Source organism: Hippichthys cyanospilos, chromosome 8 (assembly GCF_059441005.1).
Source record: "Hippichthys cyanospilos isolate Australia breed blue-spotted pipefish chromosome 8, RoL_Hcya_1.0, whole genome shotgun sequence".
NCBI classification, from domain to species: domain Eukaryota; kingdom Metazoa; phylum Chordata; class Actinopteri; order Syngnathiformes; family Syngnathidae; genus Hippichthys; species Hippichthys cyanospilos.
The window spans coordinates 5,207,371-5,225,727 of record NC_142376.1 but is presented as its reverse complement, the minus strand read 5'-3'; the positions used below and the strand labels follow the sequence as shown (position 1 = coordinate 5,225,727).

Here is an 18,357-nt window from a genome sequence, read left to right as displayed (position 1 = left end):
TTATAGAGTCATGCTTCGAAGTCACACTTTATACAGAAGTGTTGAATCCAACAGTATCCAAAATATGTGATGCACGCCTCGTTCGTGGGCGAGGACTTCAAAACGTGTTGTGGTGGGAGCGGGCGATCCCCTCTAGCAGATGTCTGAGTGTCTGTTACCCAATGGGACCAATCATTCGGTGCAACCTGTCAGCCAATTATTACTTGAGCGCTTTAATATGCTGACATTTTTCCAGCTCGGCGGAAAAGGAACGACAGGGAAAATCCAAACATATGGTTGTGCAAACAAGTTTCCAAACACTCATTTAGAAGCTGCCATGACATGGACTGTCAACTAAATAAGAAAAATGTTGTCACAAAATTGTGCATGGTATTACAGGAAAATATAACGTGAGTAGCTTTCATTTTTTTATTACATAATCTGTAAAGATAATGAGGAAAACGTCTGTCAAAATACACAAAGGTCAAATGTTACAACACATAGTGTTTAATACGCTTGGTGGACTGGCAGGTATTTCCTTACCCCTTGTGAATGAGCTATATGGTGCGTTCAAATACTGATGTACGTTTCAAACCCCCAAAAAATCCATCATTGCTCTTTGTATCGCAATAGATCAATAGTATCGCCCACCACCACTACTACACACACATACACACACACACATATATATATATATATATATATATATATATATATATATATATATATATATATATATATATATATATATAGTGTATACACATATTTATATATATTTATACACACACACACACATACATATACATATATATATATATATATATATATATATATATATATATATACACACATATATACACACACACACATATATATATATATATATATATATATATATATAGAGAGAGAGAGAGAGAGAGAGAGAGAGAGAGAGAGAGCATTGCAACTAATTACCAGCTTTTGAATTTCGAACATCGCAGTCTTACTATGAACTGAAAAGTGAGTCACCATTAAAAAAAAAATATTATTTGTGTTACTTCAAAGTGTTCAAAATGGCATTTGCTGATGAAAGTATTTCATATTTAATAATTGTATATAACAGGCCCATTCCAGTGCTCCAGTGCCATTTCTGCCACGTTTACATTTACAGTTTACTTTGTGTACCTTGTAGTCTCCACACTTTTTTTACTTGCTCATCTTCGGCGTCCAGCACGTCAAATGCCCTCACGTCCCCATGCCGATTTAGGTGAAGAAGAGGTTCTTGCAGCACGCTCACGGGAACACAGAAGTTAAGGTGCGGGTAGGTCACTTTGGAGGACAAGTCTCTCGTGTTGCTGGATACGATGCCTGCAATGAAAATGATATTGCAAAGACCGGGGATTTTGCAGCCCCAGTGAAAACTCTCGATAGCCTCCTGAGACCTCGCCTATTTGTTTGTGTCCACTGTAGTGGACATTTGTTTGGTTTACATTTTTTGACCCGTTTGACCTACCCTTCTAAATCCGAGTGTGCTCATTAGAGGACATCCTGGTCCATCCAATCATGTCTGATGTGTTTGGGCAAGATACAATTCACTTTGCTATCTTACTGAGACAAAATGGACAAAAATGAAAAGGCTGGGTCTCAGGAGGATACGGTATTTTCAGTTTTGCCATTTGTGGATATTTTTTTTTTCAATTTCACAGATTTTGTTGTTACGCAAAAGCAATACAAATTTTAGGTTGCTGCCATCTGGTGGAATTTCAGTGGTGCTTTTAGATATCATTTTGGGCTGTTTTTGAGTTGTCCTATTTTGCTGTCAGTACTTTACATTTTTACTTTTACTTCCTCTCTATACAATATTTTTTTTTTTTACTTCTATTTAGACCCAAAGAGTACTTTAGCCATTTCTTAGAAGCTGTCTTATTACCAAGTAGCTCTCCTGTGGATGCTCGCACTACAGCGCCCCCGCTGGCTCCTGCTTGAACTGCACATGTGGTCTGAAGCATGATGGTACATCGACGGTGACTGATGGCTTTGGAGAGTACACCGCAGGTCAGCGACGGGCCACAGCGGCGACCAAGACCACCATAGCCCACCACCAAGACAGATTCACCTTAGGGTAAAGACCACAATATTAATTAGTCATGATAAAGGGTGAACCTACATGCACAAGAGCACACAAAGAAATCAGATTTTCAACAGAATAGTCTGAGTTTATGCTTTTTGTTTTTTTTTGAAAGGGTCAAGGCATTTTTGGGGAGGCTAAAAATGACTGGTACTAAATGAAATAAGTAATTGGTCACTTAAGGTAATTAAGCGCTAAAGTATTCAATTATTTTAGGGTAATTAAGTACTTCACCTAATTCAGGTACAAAAGTAATTACCAAAAGGAATTGATAACTACATTTGATCAGCTCCGGCCTTTTTTAGACACTCATTTAGCCAAAAAATTGAAACAAATAAGTACCTGGCAATGAATGTCTGGACTTGAAAAAAATTAAGTTAATTTGAAAAGTAAAATGAACTGCTTCTGTTGCAAAAGCATTCAGTTTGAATTGCTGATCCCAACAGAAACACGGTGAAAATCTCACGTACCCCCTTAAGTGCATACATTATTTCCCAGCGGTACTCGTACTCCACTAACAAACCTGTGATGAACTCCTGAGCCATTTGAGGAACGATGATATCCAAGATGGATTCTCTGGAACGTACCACGGCAACGTCATAGGGCGATGACGTCTTCGTGGAGAAGAGGACATCGCCAACGCCGTTGAAGACTCTGTGACGCATAAATATATAAATACAAATGAATATTTTTTCCCATATACAATTAAATGCATATCCTGTGCAATATTCACATATATACCTATTCCTATTTCAATAGTTATTTACCAAAAAATGCAGTCTTTCATGACTAGACTCGCTAAAATGCAAGTAGATTTTGTCCAAATGAAAATTGGCATTACGGAAGGGTAGCTGACTTTTAACATTGTGCACCTGTCTCCTTGGTGGAACTTGAGTGCAACCGTAGACTTCCCATCCACGACGTGTCGGCAGGTTAGAACAAGTTCAGAGGTCACGAGGACCCCCGTTCCCCAATGCCGCCCGCTGTCCACCAAGCATACGTTCGGGTATTGACCCGCGTTGGACTTTTGGATCGTTAAGATCTCTGCGGGGTGAAGCCGGATATCTCGGAGCGGATGCCGCATGTCGGCGCATCGGACGACGTTCCGGAGGATTGAGGTGACCGAACAGACGAGCGTGAGTCCGATCCATTCGTTGGCCTTCCAACCAAACGGTGAGGCGATCACCCCAACCAGGTGCAAGGAGTCGTCGTCTATCGCGAACAAGCCGCCGCCCTCCGTGCCCGGCAAGCATCGAGCATCTGTGAGGATGACGGCGTTGTCCTCGCCAGCCAGGTTGCTGACGATGCCCCGGCTCACGGTGCCATTGAAGAGGTCCGGGCAGAGGGAACCGAACGGCGAGCCGCAGGCGACGACGGGGGAGCCTTTCTGAAGGGACGAGCTCCTCCGCCAGGAGACGGCACCCGGCTGCGGCGCGTCCACCTTGAGCACTGCAAACCAGCTGAGGTAACCAGCATCTCGGATCAGGCCGCCATCCTCGTCGCCATGGAAACGCCACTGGTCACCCTCAGGGAAAAATGCCTCAAAAGTCTTTTTGAATTCCACACAGTTGACTAGCATCAACAACTCAGCTTTATGCTCATGTGTCCTGTGTATCCTACTGGGAGGGCAAACTTCACTCGTTCCACATTCATTGGCCTCCACGTGACTCCTGGCAGGAAAACTGATGTCGATTTTAAAGTTGTCGCGGAAGTTGTGACGTAACAGGAAGCGACATTCGTTGGCATTAGGTGACTTTTTGTCTATAATGAAGCGAAAAAACGGCAGTCCGGTGGTTATTACCACTCCGGTGCTGGGATGGATGTCAACGGCGCTAAAGCTTACGGTCGTTCGAAAAGAAAACGCCTCCGTCAAAGTAACAACACAGCAGCAACTCTCCACGTCTTGCACCTCCATGTCGTTAGTGGAGTAGATGAACTTTGCCCATGGTGGCGTTTAACTATTATTAACTAATTAAATACATTGAAATGTAACGTTTTTAAAGATAAATACTAGTGGGGACACAATCGTCACATCGAAATAATTCAATTAACTCGTCATGAGCAACCTGAACCTGATCGTTTTAATAGTGTTGTTACTTAAACGTTGTAAAACTTCCTGATTTTGACTTGCCGGAAATGACGACATTAATCTGTTCATTGTGATAGGCTAAAGGGACTCTATAAATATCAAGGGGGCGGTGTTTCCAGCGGATTTTCTATAAATTTAGTACCGGTAATATTTACTTTTAAAACTCATGTGACATTTCAGTAGTGCTTTAAATCACGTGTATTCCCTATAAAATTAACATTTATAATAAATTTAAAATGCCGTTTGGAGAAATAAATTTGTCTAGTCTCATCTGATTGGCTTATTGTAAGGACGACCCTCACTGGCTGTTCTGATTGGCTGGACTATTTGTGCAAATTATGCAGCATTCTATCCAATCGTATAAAATTACATCAAACAAAAATTATCTTTGTTTAAAAAACGTTTAATATATTAATAAAAAAAAACAACACATTTGTATAAAGTGTTTATTCTGACCCAACAGAACAATTTCACCCAGCTTATGTCAAAGCTTCATAACTGACATAGCCTCCACGAAGTAAATTAATAAATAATTATATACAAATAATACTCTGCTTTTAAACACCATCATGGGAGTACCCTCAAATCACTGCATATAGCGAGCAGCTAATTATCACACAGTACTCCGGTCATCGTGACAACGATCCATGTCACACATACCATCTTTATCTTAAACTTTAACTATGTAACACTGTGCTGCTTTAGTGAATCTCACAGCAAAAAAAGTCATTTAAAGCACTTTGCACTTTTAGTGGTAAACCCTGTTTTCAAAACATCCCCCAGAAACCTCCCATTCATTTCAAGTGAGTGACTGGATACGTAATTCAGCATGTGTTTCAATTGCACCAGTGTGTGCGTGCGTGTGTCAACATGGGCCGCAAAACTTTAAACAAACCGACCTTTGCTGTAAATCAACACCAGCAGCTAAAAATAAGCAGCAAGTCATAAGTAGACTCCCTGTTGATGACACGTTCTGTATGGCACCCAAAGGTAAAAAATACACAGCATGAGGATCACTAGCTACACCCAATAAGTTATCTTTGACTTGCTGTGCTTGTAGTTTTGTCCTTAACTCACTTAGTACCAGGATGTTTTAGACCCTCCTCTCACATAACTCAAAAATATGAAACAAATATATAAATACAGTAGATACCTAGTAATCAATGTTTGGATTCCTTAAAAAGAAAAAAAAAAAACAACGTGTTTGGGAGTGAATGAGTGAAATGCATTTCCAGCTGGCATGGTCAAAATGATAAAGCACTGTAAATAAAGTATTTCACCGATTGCAGGTAGTGTTGTTTTGTAAATCAGCTTTGAAAATTGCACCAAAGTGCATGAAATCAGTCAATATATTGGGACAGCCAGCGGAATCCTTCTCCATATCCTTGTCTCTTCAGCACGCTGCACATAAAAACCTCCATCGGCCTCAAATTCAACTCCTTCAGTGACACTTTGCCCTAAAAAAAATAAAATAAAATTATAAAGCCCAAAAAGTCTTCATTTCACTTGTCAGTGCTAAATTCTAATACAAGAATCCCTCATTTTTTGTGGTTAATGCAAAAAACGATGTGGAAAAACCACAAAGTAGGGTCACACCCCACCCATCCCCCATGGTTGTAATTTTCATGCATGTGTATGTGGGTACACATGAGTTTCATGAGGGAGACGGGCACTCCTACAAGACACATAATTGGCTCCCGGCGATACCATTGACCAATGAGGGCAGGAGTTGATACAACTCCCGAGCGGGAGTAGATTGCAACTCCTACAAATATCAATATATGGCTGGTCGCCATTACAAATGCAAATCTGTTTTTGAATGCCGCTCCTGGATAGCTAAAGGTCAAGTAAACTTGAAATAAAGAAATAATATTTGCTGGATGTTCATGTGTTTTGTTGGTCACCTTTCCAGTCGTCTGTCCATGCAGACCGAATACCCCTCGGAGCGCATCCTCGCTGATGGCCTCCGGACGATCGATTTTGTTTCCCAGGATGAGAACTGGCACATCTGAAATGGTCTCATCTGTCAAGAGCGCCTGATCACAGAAGAAACCGTCAAGTTTATATATGACTGAGAATGAGTGATGTAAATACGAAGAGAGGAGGTTCAAAACTTACATCCAGCTCTACTTTAGCTTCAGTTAGTCGCTCTCGATCAGCACAGTCCACCATGTAGACAATACCGTTAATGGCTGGGAGGTAGTTTTTCCAGATACGTCGTGCTATGGTACATTTAAAAAAATTTTTTTGGGTGTAAACCTGTTTAGGGTCAAAATTGCCAGCTAACCCAAAAGAATCCCTCTTCTTTTCTTACCTTGGGTGTGACCGCCCAGATCAAATGTGGTAAAAGTCATTCCAGCGATGGTGAGTTCCTCAGATGCTGAGGACGCACATGAAAAAGTGGCAGGTTGGTTGGATGGATGGATGCTAGCTTAGCATTTAGCTCTGCAGCTATCTAGACTGCTACATATCAAGCTAAGTAGATAGCTATCTGAATGATGGATGGATGGATGCTAGCTAGCTTAGTATTTAGCTGTGTAGCTATCCAGATTGCTATATATCAAGCTAACTAGATAGCTATCTGGATGGATGGATGGATGGATGCTAGCTAGCATAGTATATAGCTGTGCAGCTATCTAGATTGCGACATATCAAGCTAACTAGATAGCTATCTGAATGATGGATGGATGGATGGATGGATGGATGGATGGATGTTAGCTAGCTTAATATTTAGCTGTGCAGCTATCTAGATTGCGACATATCAAGCTAACTAGATAGCTATCTGAATGATGGATGGATGGATGGATGGATGGATGGATGGATGGATGGATGGATGGATGGATGGATGGATGGTGGACATACTTGGGTGCAGCGTGGGTACATGCTGGCCCAGCCTATCATCTCTGAGCATGTGCAGAAGTGTGGTCTTGCCGGCATTGTCCAATCCGAGGAAGACCAATTTACCAGACTTCTTGTACAGCCCTGCATAGTCATAAGGTGTTGAAGTTAGGAATAGTCAGTTGTGAAATGTTGACTTCTTGATTTCTGTTTATTATTTATATTTCACAAGTTTAATTTTTGACCTACTGGGCTTTTTGTGAGTAAGACACAAAAAAGAAACCAGAAATTAAACTTTTTGTGATCTATAAACACGTTACACAGATCTGTTGAGATAAAACCAACCTAAACAAAAATTAAACTCCAACTACTGTAATTGGAAAGTGACAGAACATATTGTGTTCAAGACCAAAATTTCAACTGTGTAGAATGGCATGTTGGCAATATTACTAATTTTTGTACAATACCTAAGAGTTGCAGGACGCCACTGAAGCCTCTGTAGATCCAGTTTAAAAGAAAAGACATGGTGCTGAACTGCCTGTACTGCAGATTAACATACATTAATCACACGATGTTAAAAGAAAGCAAGAGTATCAATTACTCAATTGTTGCTGATTGTATTGCAAAATCTCCAAGTAGGCTGCTTTCTTCTTGAGCCCCAAAGTATGCATAAGCCATGAAAGAAAATCATGTTTTTTCCTTCCACCTGTTTTGGTTGGTATACTTTTTTACATTTATGTTTTAACATTCACAGCACTTTACAATAGCTGCAATTGCTGTTAAAGTGATTTATAAATAAAGTTGTGCTACATTGTGTTGAGAATGACTGCTTCCTGAAAACACACACACACACTTTTTGCGAGATTTTGTCGGTTTGCCTTCTCAGACAGATACAAGTTTATCATCCTTGGACTATTTTTGTTTTGACAAGTTGTGACAAGGACACTCGATCTCCACAAGACTCTCTCACTCACACTCACACACCTGTCACTCTGTATGCAACTTGATGGGCTACATATGAGGCCTAGTTTGAAAGAAATGTCACTAAATTAACGAGTATTTCAAATTTGACGCACAAATTATGAGCACAGTAACCACTTCGTTATTTTTACATGAGAAGCTTTTATGTTGGATTTTATTTTTGTTCGTATTATGTGTAGTGACAAGTTGAGATCAACATAAGTGGCTCTGTGTTGCTATTTACTGTTGTCGATCGCTTTTAGGTGATCTCAAGAGGACAGATGAAACTAACGTAAATAAGATTTGAAGTAAACAGGTAATAACATTTTATGTAGACAAGATAGCGGAAAAGTCAAGAAAGAAAGAAAGTTAGAATCGGGTCGGAGAAAACCACACGATTATGCTAATTCAAGCTAGCGAGCTAATGTTAATAATTACCTTGTTCAGATCAGTTTATGATCCCACCGTACGCCTGTCCCGTCAGCTGTAAAGCACGACTACGCAAGTTTGACATTTAACCGGAAGTGCGTCATCGAAGTAGCCTGTTAGCGGTTCTGTTAACCGCCGGGAATAAAAATATAAAATAATACGGACCGCATTCTATGTTTATAAATAATTAGAGGCATTAAAAATGACATTGCATGAATGTGTTTTTAAAAAACTCTCTGTGGATACATTTCATGCAGTGACATTTAAAATATGTAAATTACTTGAAATAAAGTTTTAAGATGTACACGAACATAAAACATACGTAGGCAGATTGTAGCGATATTTACAGTTTGTAGCGATAGAATGCTAAAACGTAACAATTTTGATCACTAGTATCTTTTATTGGCAATGCATTATAAAATTACGTGTAAAATACAATAAAAGTCTGACTACAGCAGCAATTGATATGCTATACACGTGGAAAGATTTTGACTTGAAATGACTAATATTTTCAATGACACTATTTTGTGTCATTTTCAGTCGTCAGCCTCATACCGACTGTCGTTCGCCAAGCTTTGTTTTTTACTTTATCCAGCCAAGCAATGACAGCAAAATATTAGATAGCGAAAAACAAAAATTACATCTCACACACAAGGCATTTTTAATAATGGACACTAGGTGGCATCACTACAACGCCAAATTTAAATGTCCGCAAAATAAATAAATAAATCCCACTACGTGCAAAATTTACGTAAGGGTGGCTTTATTAATAAAGCAGTTCAGTGTATTTTACACGGCACACATTAATAGGTGTCGTACCTGTGTCAGTTTCAAACCTACACTTTCTGTGCAGAGTAAGCTTTTGATAAATAACTAAAGAATTAAATGCTATATTTTTCCTCATCACCATAACCTCTAGAAAATACCTCACATTTCTATAAGGAACAGACACCTTACAAAACCTGCAATGTCTCTCTCCACTGTTACAAAAGTTCATATTTCTAAATAAGCCTATGACAGATAAAACGTCCACTTTTCTTGTTCTTCCAGCCTGAAGATTACTTCCTTTCGAAGTAAAACCATTTATCGACTGTCGAGAGAAGAAACGGCAGATTAAAACCACAGTCACTCAAAAAACGATTCACCGATAAATATGCTACCTGATGTTGGGATAGGCTCCTCTTTTTCACAAGGGCATGCCTGAAAATACATAAAAAAAGAATGTGTTGATGCAATAGACATAACTTTTACTTACATTTTTATTTCCCCAAAAGTTTTACTTACGTCACCGATAGCAGCTTTAGCCTCATCCACCGAGCAGCAGAAAGGGCTGTCCCCGGATGAGATACATGTGTTTTTGCTGTATTTTGTCAGAAAAATATTTACATAAGCAAACATGAGTGGTACGTTCAGAAATGTTTTATATCAATTCATCTACCAGTTCAGTTCACCGCCCTCGCTTTGTTGACAAATCAGAGCTTTCCAGAACTTGTGAGTGCTCTTGATGACTTCAATGGCAAAGTCCTGCAAACACAGCATGTTTAGTGTGTATATATACATATATATTTATATGTATATATATATTTGTGTGTGTGTGTGTATTGCAGGTGACATTTTAATTAGGTCAAAGAGTGTGTTGCTTTAAGATACATGACTAATGAGTTTTTAAAAAAAGAAAAAAAAGAGAGAAACCTTGTCCTTGAACTCCTCATTGAAAGCAAATTTGTTCTCTGGCTTCCCGTCGGGCACTTTGTACCTCTTGAACCAATCGACCGTGGACTCCAGATAGCCGGGCTTCAACCTCTGAACATCACTGATGTCTAAAGTCAAGTTCAATCATGGTCAAAATGCAGTAAAAAAAAACAAAAAAAAAAAAACGCCAAAAGTCAATAAGAAGTCGGGCTTACTGTTGAGCTCATTGGCTTCGGGGTCCTCAATGTTGATTGCGATCACTTTCCAGTCAGTCTCGCCCTCGTCGATCATGGCCAGGATACCGAGCACCTTTACTTTGATCACCTCGCCACGGGAGCAAACCTAACCGGCAAGTGTACACACTTGTCAATGTGACTGGTTGAAACTTGCGAGAAAATTAACTGTACCTTGGAGCCGATTTCACAGACGTCGATGGGGTCGTTGTCCCCCTGGCATCCGGTGTCTTTGTCTTGGTGCTTTGGATCTTCCCATGTCTAAAACATGAGGGAAAAAAAAAAACATCTGCAAAATGTGTTTAAAAATCATGCATGTTCTCAATAAAGGACATGCTGGCCTTTCCAATGATGTCTCATGCATTCGGGTGGGATTCAATTCATTGCTGTCGTACTGAGACAAAACAGAAACAACAGTGGACGCAAATGAATAGGCTCGGTTTAAAGGGACAGTGTGTAAGCTTTAGACTGTTTTTCATTGTCTGTAGTTATAACAGCCTCTGGAGGAATATGCAACATAATGATGACTTGGCCTACGATTATATTTCAAACATACTGTCAGTCGTTAAGAAGACATTTGTTTGCAAGTTTTTGGAATTTAAATCATTTAATCTATTCGTTTTTAATGAAAAACGGTCTAAATCTTACACGTTGTCCCTTTAAGAACGATACAGTGTTCAATCTACGACCCGTGAGCTGTTTGCGGCCTCCCACATTTTTATGGCCCACCGCATATACTTTAAATACATTTTGACATCACCTGCAATGCTATTTTAAAGCATAATAAAAAGTTTGGATGGTAGATCGCTTTAGAAGTGTGAAAAAAGACATAATTTGCCTCATCAACTTTAACAGGAAGCCTTGATGAGCTGTTTTTGTAACTTATTTTAAAAAGCCAATTGCTTGATTGATTATAACATTCAACTCATTCTATGTATTTATTTTTTTATTGTCTAGACATTGAATCCTAGTTTTTTTTTTTTTTTAGTACAAGCCATATATATATATATATATATATATATATATATATATATATATATATATGGGTGTGGGTGTGTGTGTGTGTGTGTGCGTGCCCAATGGGATTGAATGTCTGGACTCTTAAAAAACGTAAAATTACATCTTTGGGATTGAATGACTTAAGTAAAATAAAAAAATAAAAAATAATAATAATGTTAGGTCTAAGAGCAAAAAAAAAAAATGGACACCCCTAATATAGAGAGAAATCATACTGACCTGAGGAATGGCTCCATAGTTCCATATGTAACCCTTATGCGGGAAAACATTAGCAACGTAGCGAAGCTTTCCCTTCTTCACGTCTTGTTTTATTGGGTTCAAGAGGTCCTTTGTGGCGATCTACAAAGAGAAGAGCAAAACTGTTAGTGCTCCATTTGATCTCATTATCAAAACTACAAATTCATACTAATTTTGACTGCCACGATAAAGAATGCAAGACAAACCTGCAATAGTGCAAATAGAGACGGAATGATGACTAACTCATCGATTTAATCAAATGTATTGAAAATTATGTTGACTATCAAATCCAGAACGGTGGATATTTCTTACCTCCATTTTTGCATTGGTCCATCTTGGTACTTCCACCACCATGTGAAAGATGTTCTGGAGAAACAAAAATGCAATGTGTGCATTTATTTTCCATTGTAGTTCCTTTTTTTTTTTTTAAATACACAATATTATTACTTGGACTTTCACACAAGTTATTACAGCCACGGGAGGTGATATCAAGGCTCGATAGACTATGACCTCACTCCCTCTGGAAAACATTACCTAATGCAATGTGCTGCCAACTGCATGAGAGAATGCTAACATTAAAAAGGACAGTTTATATAGAAAGTTGACTCTTATTCAGGGCGTGGTGGCCAGTGTAACAGAGAACAAGATGGCCCCAAACAGCTAAATTTCACCAGAATAAGAAACCATGTTTAAAGTGTCCTGTCATTCTTCTTCTTAAAGTAAAAATGAAGTACTTCCGTCACGACATTAAAAACCTATCTACTTGCTGATATCTGCAGAAACTGTTAAAATCTCACACTGTACATACATACATTAACTCATTAAATCCCAAATACATAGATTTACGTTTTATTGTTTTTTTTTACAGTCCACACATTCAATCCCAGGTATTTCTTTTTTTTTTTTTTTCTAATTATGGAACAAAAAACGAGTCTAAAAATAGCTGGTAAATGAATTAATCAAAGTAAAGTATTCAAGCACTAAAGTAAAGCATTACTTTAGGTAACTACACTCTAAAAAATAAAAGTAAAAAACTACCCAAACGTGTACAAATAAACCCAGAAATTTCAAATAATTTCTTTTTTTTTATCCCAAAATTGGGTTATTTTTCAGCCAACTGTTTTAATACTTTAGGTTTTTAAGTAGTAAGTTAATTTGCTTAATGTAGGTAAATACTAGAATAAACAATTACTTGAGGTACTAAAGTAATCAACTCTTTAGACACTCTTTCAACACTAAAGAAATTGGTTGCTTTGAATAATAAAGTATTTAATTACTATAGTACCTAAGATTTGATTGCTTTAATACCTAGAGTAATGGTTTACTTTCAATTACTTGAAAACTTAATTACTTAAATACTCAATTCATTTAGTTTGAGGCATTTATTAACCTCTTTTAGTCCAACGTGGAAAAAAATGAAGAAAAAACATTTGAAAGGAGGTACCTGAGTGAATGTCTGGACTCTTATAAACGTAAAAATATGTCTTTGGCATTGAATGAGTTAGGGTACCTGCATTTGCGGTGTTACTGTACCTGTCCCTCATTGGCATATATTGGTATGTCATGGAATGGTGAGATGTATTTCCCATCTGAATTCTCTGCAAAACAATGGGAGCAGGAACACACATTGTTATGAGAGGAAATTGTTTCAAACACAGTTTAATAATAGGCTTTCTGTTTTAAATCTGGACGGATGTATTCGACAAACAGTCGAAGGGTGTTGTCCCACCAATAAATCTTTTATGCTTCCCAACTTGATGACGCATGGAACCACCCTGCAAGATTTGCCCAAGCGATTGCTGCACAAGTCACAGCCCCCAAATTTCAAGCCATACACTTAAGACTTGTCGATAACCTGACTAACCGGTTTATCGCAACGGAAAGTGGAAATGTGATCTCGTCCAAATACAATTTAGCACGAAAAAAGAAAGATGAGCGAAAGCGAAACATTTACCAAGATGATGACATCTTGTGGCGACATTCGATGAATAAGTGACACGTGGGAGGTTACCGCGAGCTCTTAAAGAGAACGGTAAACATTTATATCTCCCCTGAATTAAAAAAAAAATCAAAATACGTTGTACTTACTGAAAAACAAGCGGTAGCTTAAGGAGTTGGGGCTGCCCCTCTCTTCCACAGTAAAGCTCATGATTAAGTGGAGGTTTATCTCACTCGGATGAGGGATGGCTGCAGAAAGGATCAGTCGAGGCGGAGGACGGGACCAGAGGGCAGGCGGAAGAGTAGCGCGCATGCGCATCACACTGATGAGACGTTCAGGGAATGTCGGAGAATGCCGAGCTTGCCGGAGAAATTGCAAAATACTCAAAATCGGTGGTCCCGCAAAGTCGCAAACAGGTTTTGAATAAGCAAAATGAAAACAAACACTATAATAATTAAAAAAAAAAAACAATTTCGCTTACGTGAACAATTGTGAGTCACATAACTATCAGTGGCAGATTTTTTTAGACATTAAGATGATAGGTTTTACGCTGCTGTACAAGACAAGTCATAAGAAATACCTTTGAATAGTCGACACGATCAATTATAATCTTGAAGAAGCCCGTGCATGACCATGTAATTCTCTGAGTGTGTTGCATCATTGTTGTTGATGCCTGATAGATACTGCAAACTATAATACGATGTTTTTATTTTTTTTATTTTAACGTTGCTTCTGTGTCAAAATGCATTTCTGCTATTGATTAGTACATTTATTTTCTCCTTTTATTCCTTCGTTATGGCTCGTTCACGTTAAACAGTTTGTATTCCCGCAAATAATTTTATAATAGATAAGTAATTTTATAATAGATTTTATTAATGTGTGTTTCATACATAGCTATCACTACATGAGAATAAATAGATATAACATTTATTATGTTACAGTAAACACTGGCCACCGGGGCTGCTCGTCTTACGTCACTTCCGCCCACTGCTCTCCCTGCTTCCTGCCTTGCTGAGGGAGGGGACGGCGCTGACGGCTGGGAGGACGCGAGGAGCGGACAAGAAAGCCCTTGGAAAGATACTAGAGAGCGGGGAGCGGCCCTGGTTTACGCCGTCCGTCGGGAGATAAGCACCCCGAGTTTCCGTAGCGGCCGAATTTGTCACAGAAGCGGCGCCGAAAAATGTCGAACAGTCGTCAGCTTAGCGAGAGCAGGGCCATCCCGACCAGGACGGTGTTGATTAACGACACAACGCAGCTACCTCATGACTATTGCACCACCCCTGGAGGCACTTTATTCTCTACCACTCCCGGAGGTAAGACGGCTCTCTTTTCATTTTTTTTATTTGTTTTTTAAAGGAGAATATTGAAAGTAGTACTGAACCTCACACCCCCGCTGCTTCTGTCATTGTGGCCTTCAGCTGCCTTGTCATACCGTCCAAAACAAAAACAATATTAGCGCCGCCCCCATTCTCGTTTCTGCTCTCTGATTGGCTACTTGCAGCGCAGGTGTTGTGACGTTAAACGATGGTAACAAATCAACCATAACGTTTTTTTTGATCTGTCAAACCCTCTGCAGGAATTTTTCAGCCATATGCTTTTGTTAGCTTATGCACACAAACATTCTTAGGGTAGTAACGCACCAGCACAATCCAGTCTTTGTGTCCGGGTTTAACTGTACCACAAACATGTCCATTGTGGGCATGGGCCCATATGAGATTGGGACTGTGTGATAACCATCTGTAAAAAAATGTCACGGTATTAAAACGCCTATATATTTGGATCCATATAGACTAGTGATTTGCATAGTCGCAGTTTAATTTTTAACAAAATAATGAATATTTGGTATATTCAGAAATGTATCATATTTAGTACAAAATCAAATTAAATACAAAAACATTCCTGTTTCTTAATTTTTCTTATGAAGCTATTTTTAAGACAAAGACCTCCTCATCCTCCATGCATGCAAGAAGTTTAAACAAAAAAAAGATAAACAGGGATTTCTATCTTATTATTGTCAAACCTGTTGAGTCTACTCTGCAAGCACTAGTGAAGTGATACCGTATCACCAAACAGCACCACACTTCCACAAATGTCCACTGTGATAGGCACTAAACTTTGAAAAAAATCCTCTAAAATAATGATGTAATCTAATTTCAAAATCTGTCACACATAACCCTTAAAATTATACAGAAAGAAAGTTCGCTTGACTAAAATGAGCATAAATATGTGGTTTAGTGGTGGTTTATGTGGTTTTAAAGTGTTTGCATTTTGAAATTGTGTTTTGAGAGCCACCTTTAAGATATATTTTAAGTGTTACCGTTGCTTGAAAAATAATAAGTCGAAAAATGATTTGATTGTATTAAGTGTACATGATAAAATATAGTATTGCTTCTCCTTTCATTTCTTTGACTGTGCTGTATTTTGCTTTGTCTTAATGCACCAATTCCCACTTGTTTTGCATTAAAAAACTTGGGGGCTGAGGGCACAAGGTAGACCCCACTGACCTTTTGAGTAGCCTGCAGACCTCTTCTAAAAATAGCTCACAAGTAATGGGATATTGTGATTTTCTAATAATGTTGTAGAAATGACCATTATCTATGTGTTCACATAAGTTAATATAATTATTTCAATACATTTATTTTTGTCCATTTGGTACGGAGTCGTGTCAGACAAACTACAGAAGTGCAACGAGTCATAATTCTTGAAATCACCATCATGGCTGTATTAAAAAAGATTTTGCAGAACACCTTGTCTGTCCTCCCTGCACTGGATTGAAGCATTTGCTGAACACAGCCCTGAGAATATTACGTTAGGTTCTTGCTGTCCAAGGTCAAAGTGTTCGTTTGGGAAAATTGTCTTTGATACTGATAGTTGACTGAGATAAAAATTGTTTGCTGTTATCAAACTTCTGGCCGGTTCCTACAGCAAATATAAAACAAACCCTGTGTATCCCGTTGCAGGAACACGAATCATCTACGACCGCAAATTCTTGCTGGACATGCGTAATTCTCCCATCGCCCAGACCCCTCCCGCTCACCTGCCTGTCATCCCTGGCGTGACCAGCCAAAACACGCTCCACGAGAACCGGAAGAATGAAGCCAACAACCACGTCAACAACCACGACGGAAAGCCTACGAATGGTAACCACCGGCTACGAAATTGTAAAATAAATCTCTTAAAAATCAGCTTTGGAAAGATGATCCAAATTCTAGCTGCGTTATGGCCGAGGGTCACTGTAGACAGTGTCTTTGATTGAAATTTCCATGTCTTAACGCCTCATTTTCTGTTTGTAACGCCTCATTTTCTGTTTGTGTTCAAGGTGACGACGCTCAGTTTGAAATGGACATCTAACTGACTGGCGCCAGCACACACACTGAGAAGAAAAAAATGCAAACAAGTAATTGACCTGGCATGTCCCGTCATGCCAGTGGCTTGGCTTCTAGAAACAAACGTGTTGTTGAGCCTTCATGGCAGCCATCTTCTTTCGCTCTCCACCTCGCTGCTGGATGTCGCGTATGTGTGTGTGTGTGCGTATGGGTAGAATTCACCGGGATGCAGCGCTTACTGTCTGCTACGGAGGCGTCGAGAAACTGGGTTTACTGTATACCTGCTGTACAATTTAACCACACAACAAAAGGGAGCATACACACGCACATGGAAGTGATCTCATTAGCGGAGCACATCAATTCAGACCAATAATTGTCTCAATTTAATACAAGTGGATGATGATCATTTCCTAAAATTAGGGATATTGTAATCAATTCCACCATGTACAAATTCATATTTTTACCCTTCAGGTTAAAAAGTACATGAAAGGCCTTTTTGTTTGACGAAAGCTTTATATTGCAGAACGCCTGAAAGAGAGTGAGAAAAGCTCCAAAATTCTGGAAATATTCAAAGCAGGACACTAAACATATATATATGAAGACAAATAATGGAAAATTGTGTGCAGGCGATAAATGACATTTTTTTCCATCTACTGTATTTCTCTCATTGAATAAGAAAAAAATGAAGGAATTAAAGAATGTTGACCAAACTCAATGCATATTTATGGATTCCCTGTAAATTCCTATTTATTCCCATCAAATAAGTGTCCTTATTTGAAAATTCCCCTAATTTTGCAACCATGATGCAAGCTGAGAGGTGATACTTGACTTGAATATTCTAAACTAAGGTGGAAATTGTTTGACTCCTAAGTTAATTTTGGGGGTGAATATCTTTTTTCCCAGACTTGAAAATGATCCAGATATGTTGTATGCATTTTGTTTTGATTTGTATTAGATACAATTTTCTGTATTGACTGGAAGTGGAACCAGCCTTTTAGATTTGTCAAAAGGTGTCTCTGAGTGTCTCTTGATGGTGCCATTCCATTATCTGCAAAATTGTCCCCAGTGTCCTTAATCCATTCTACTGTAATTACTTTTTTTTTTTTTTTGAGCGGTTATGTGAGTGTACCCACGCCTTACTTATACGCAATGCAGTACATCAGTCTACATGAAGTTGGGGGTCATCACTTTGTACTACTGCGAAAGAGATGTTTATTTTTTCACTGTATACAGTGGACATTGTACTCAGCAAGTGAAGAAAACAAATGTGGAGTTCGAAAGAGTGATGGCAAACATGGCATCACATTCATTTGTTTAAATATACGGTTACAATAAACCTCAAATACCCGCCTTTCCATTCCGAATCGATTTTTCATTTTCTGTAACAAGATTTTGGGTGCAAATTTGATTCAAATCGGTTTGGGTGGAGAATGAGGGCTAAAAAAAAATGAGTGTTTTAAAACATTTTTTTTTTTAAATTGGATCAAGCTTTGATTTGAAATAACTTTTTT

The 18,357-nt window shown here is 38.7% G+C and overlaps 4 protein-coding genes across 4 annotated transcripts; 1 reads left to right on the top strand and 3 right to left on the bottom strand.

Annotated features, from left to right (window-relative positions):
- Positions 1-852: 852 nt before the first annotated feature.
- Positions 853-4,213, bottom strand: tysnd1 (trypsin like peroxisomal matrix peptidase 1). Its single transcript, XM_088421698.1, has 4 exons — positions 2,959-4,213; positions 2,610-2,740; positions 1,889-2,074; positions 853-1,326 (listed from the first exon to the last, which is right to left on the bottom strand). Exons 1-4 carry the CDS (start codon positions 3,999-4,001, stop codon positions 1,124-1,126), a joined length of 1,563 nt encoding a protein of 520 aa, XP_088277824.1. The 5' UTR covers positions 4,002-4,213; the 3' UTR covers positions 853-1,123.
- A 394-nt stretch (positions 4,214-4,607) lies between these two features.
- sar1ab (secretion associated, Ras related GTPase 1Ab) lies at positions 4,608-8,493 on the bottom strand. The gene is made up of 7 exons (XM_088422230.1): positions 8,412-8,493; positions 7,481-7,556; positions 7,038-7,157; positions 6,490-6,555; positions 6,294-6,397; positions 6,080-6,211; positions 4,608-5,632 (listed from the first exon to the last, which is right to left on the bottom strand). Exons 2-7 carry the CDS (start codon positions 7,536-7,538, stop codon positions 5,516-5,518), a joined length of 597 nt encoding a protein of 198 aa, XP_088278356.1. The 5' UTR covers positions 7,539-7,556; positions 8,412-8,493; the 3' UTR covers positions 4,608-5,515.
- Positions 8,494-9,148: 655 nt separating this feature from the next.
- Positions 9,149-13,856, bottom strand: ppa1b (inorganic pyrophosphatase 1b). The gene is made up of 11 exons (XM_088421388.1): positions 13,670-13,856; positions 13,115-13,179; positions 11,894-11,947; positions 11,564-11,683; positions 10,502-10,588; positions 10,310-10,436; positions 10,095-10,222; positions 9,841-9,926; positions 9,687-9,762; positions 9,563-9,602; positions 9,149-9,492 (listed from the first exon to the last, which is right to left on the bottom strand). The coding sequence occupies exons 1-11, from the start codon at positions 13,836-13,838 to the stop codon at positions 9,461-9,463; spliced, it is 984 nt and encodes a 327-aa protein (XP_088277514.1). The 5' UTR covers positions 13,839-13,856; the 3' UTR covers positions 9,149-9,460.
- A 660-nt stretch (positions 13,857-14,516) lies between these two features.
- eif4ebp2 (eukaryotic translation initiation factor 4E binding protein 2) lies at positions 14,517-18,210 on the top strand. Its single transcript, XM_088421389.1, has 3 exons — positions 14,517-14,833; positions 16,481-16,660; positions 16,840-18,210. Exons 1-3 carry the CDS (start codon positions 14,701-14,703, stop codon positions 16,869-16,871), a joined length of 345 nt encoding a protein of 114 aa, XP_088277515.1. The 5' UTR covers positions 14,517-14,700; the 3' UTR covers positions 16,872-18,210.
- Positions 18,211-18,357: the final 147 nt, after the last annotated feature.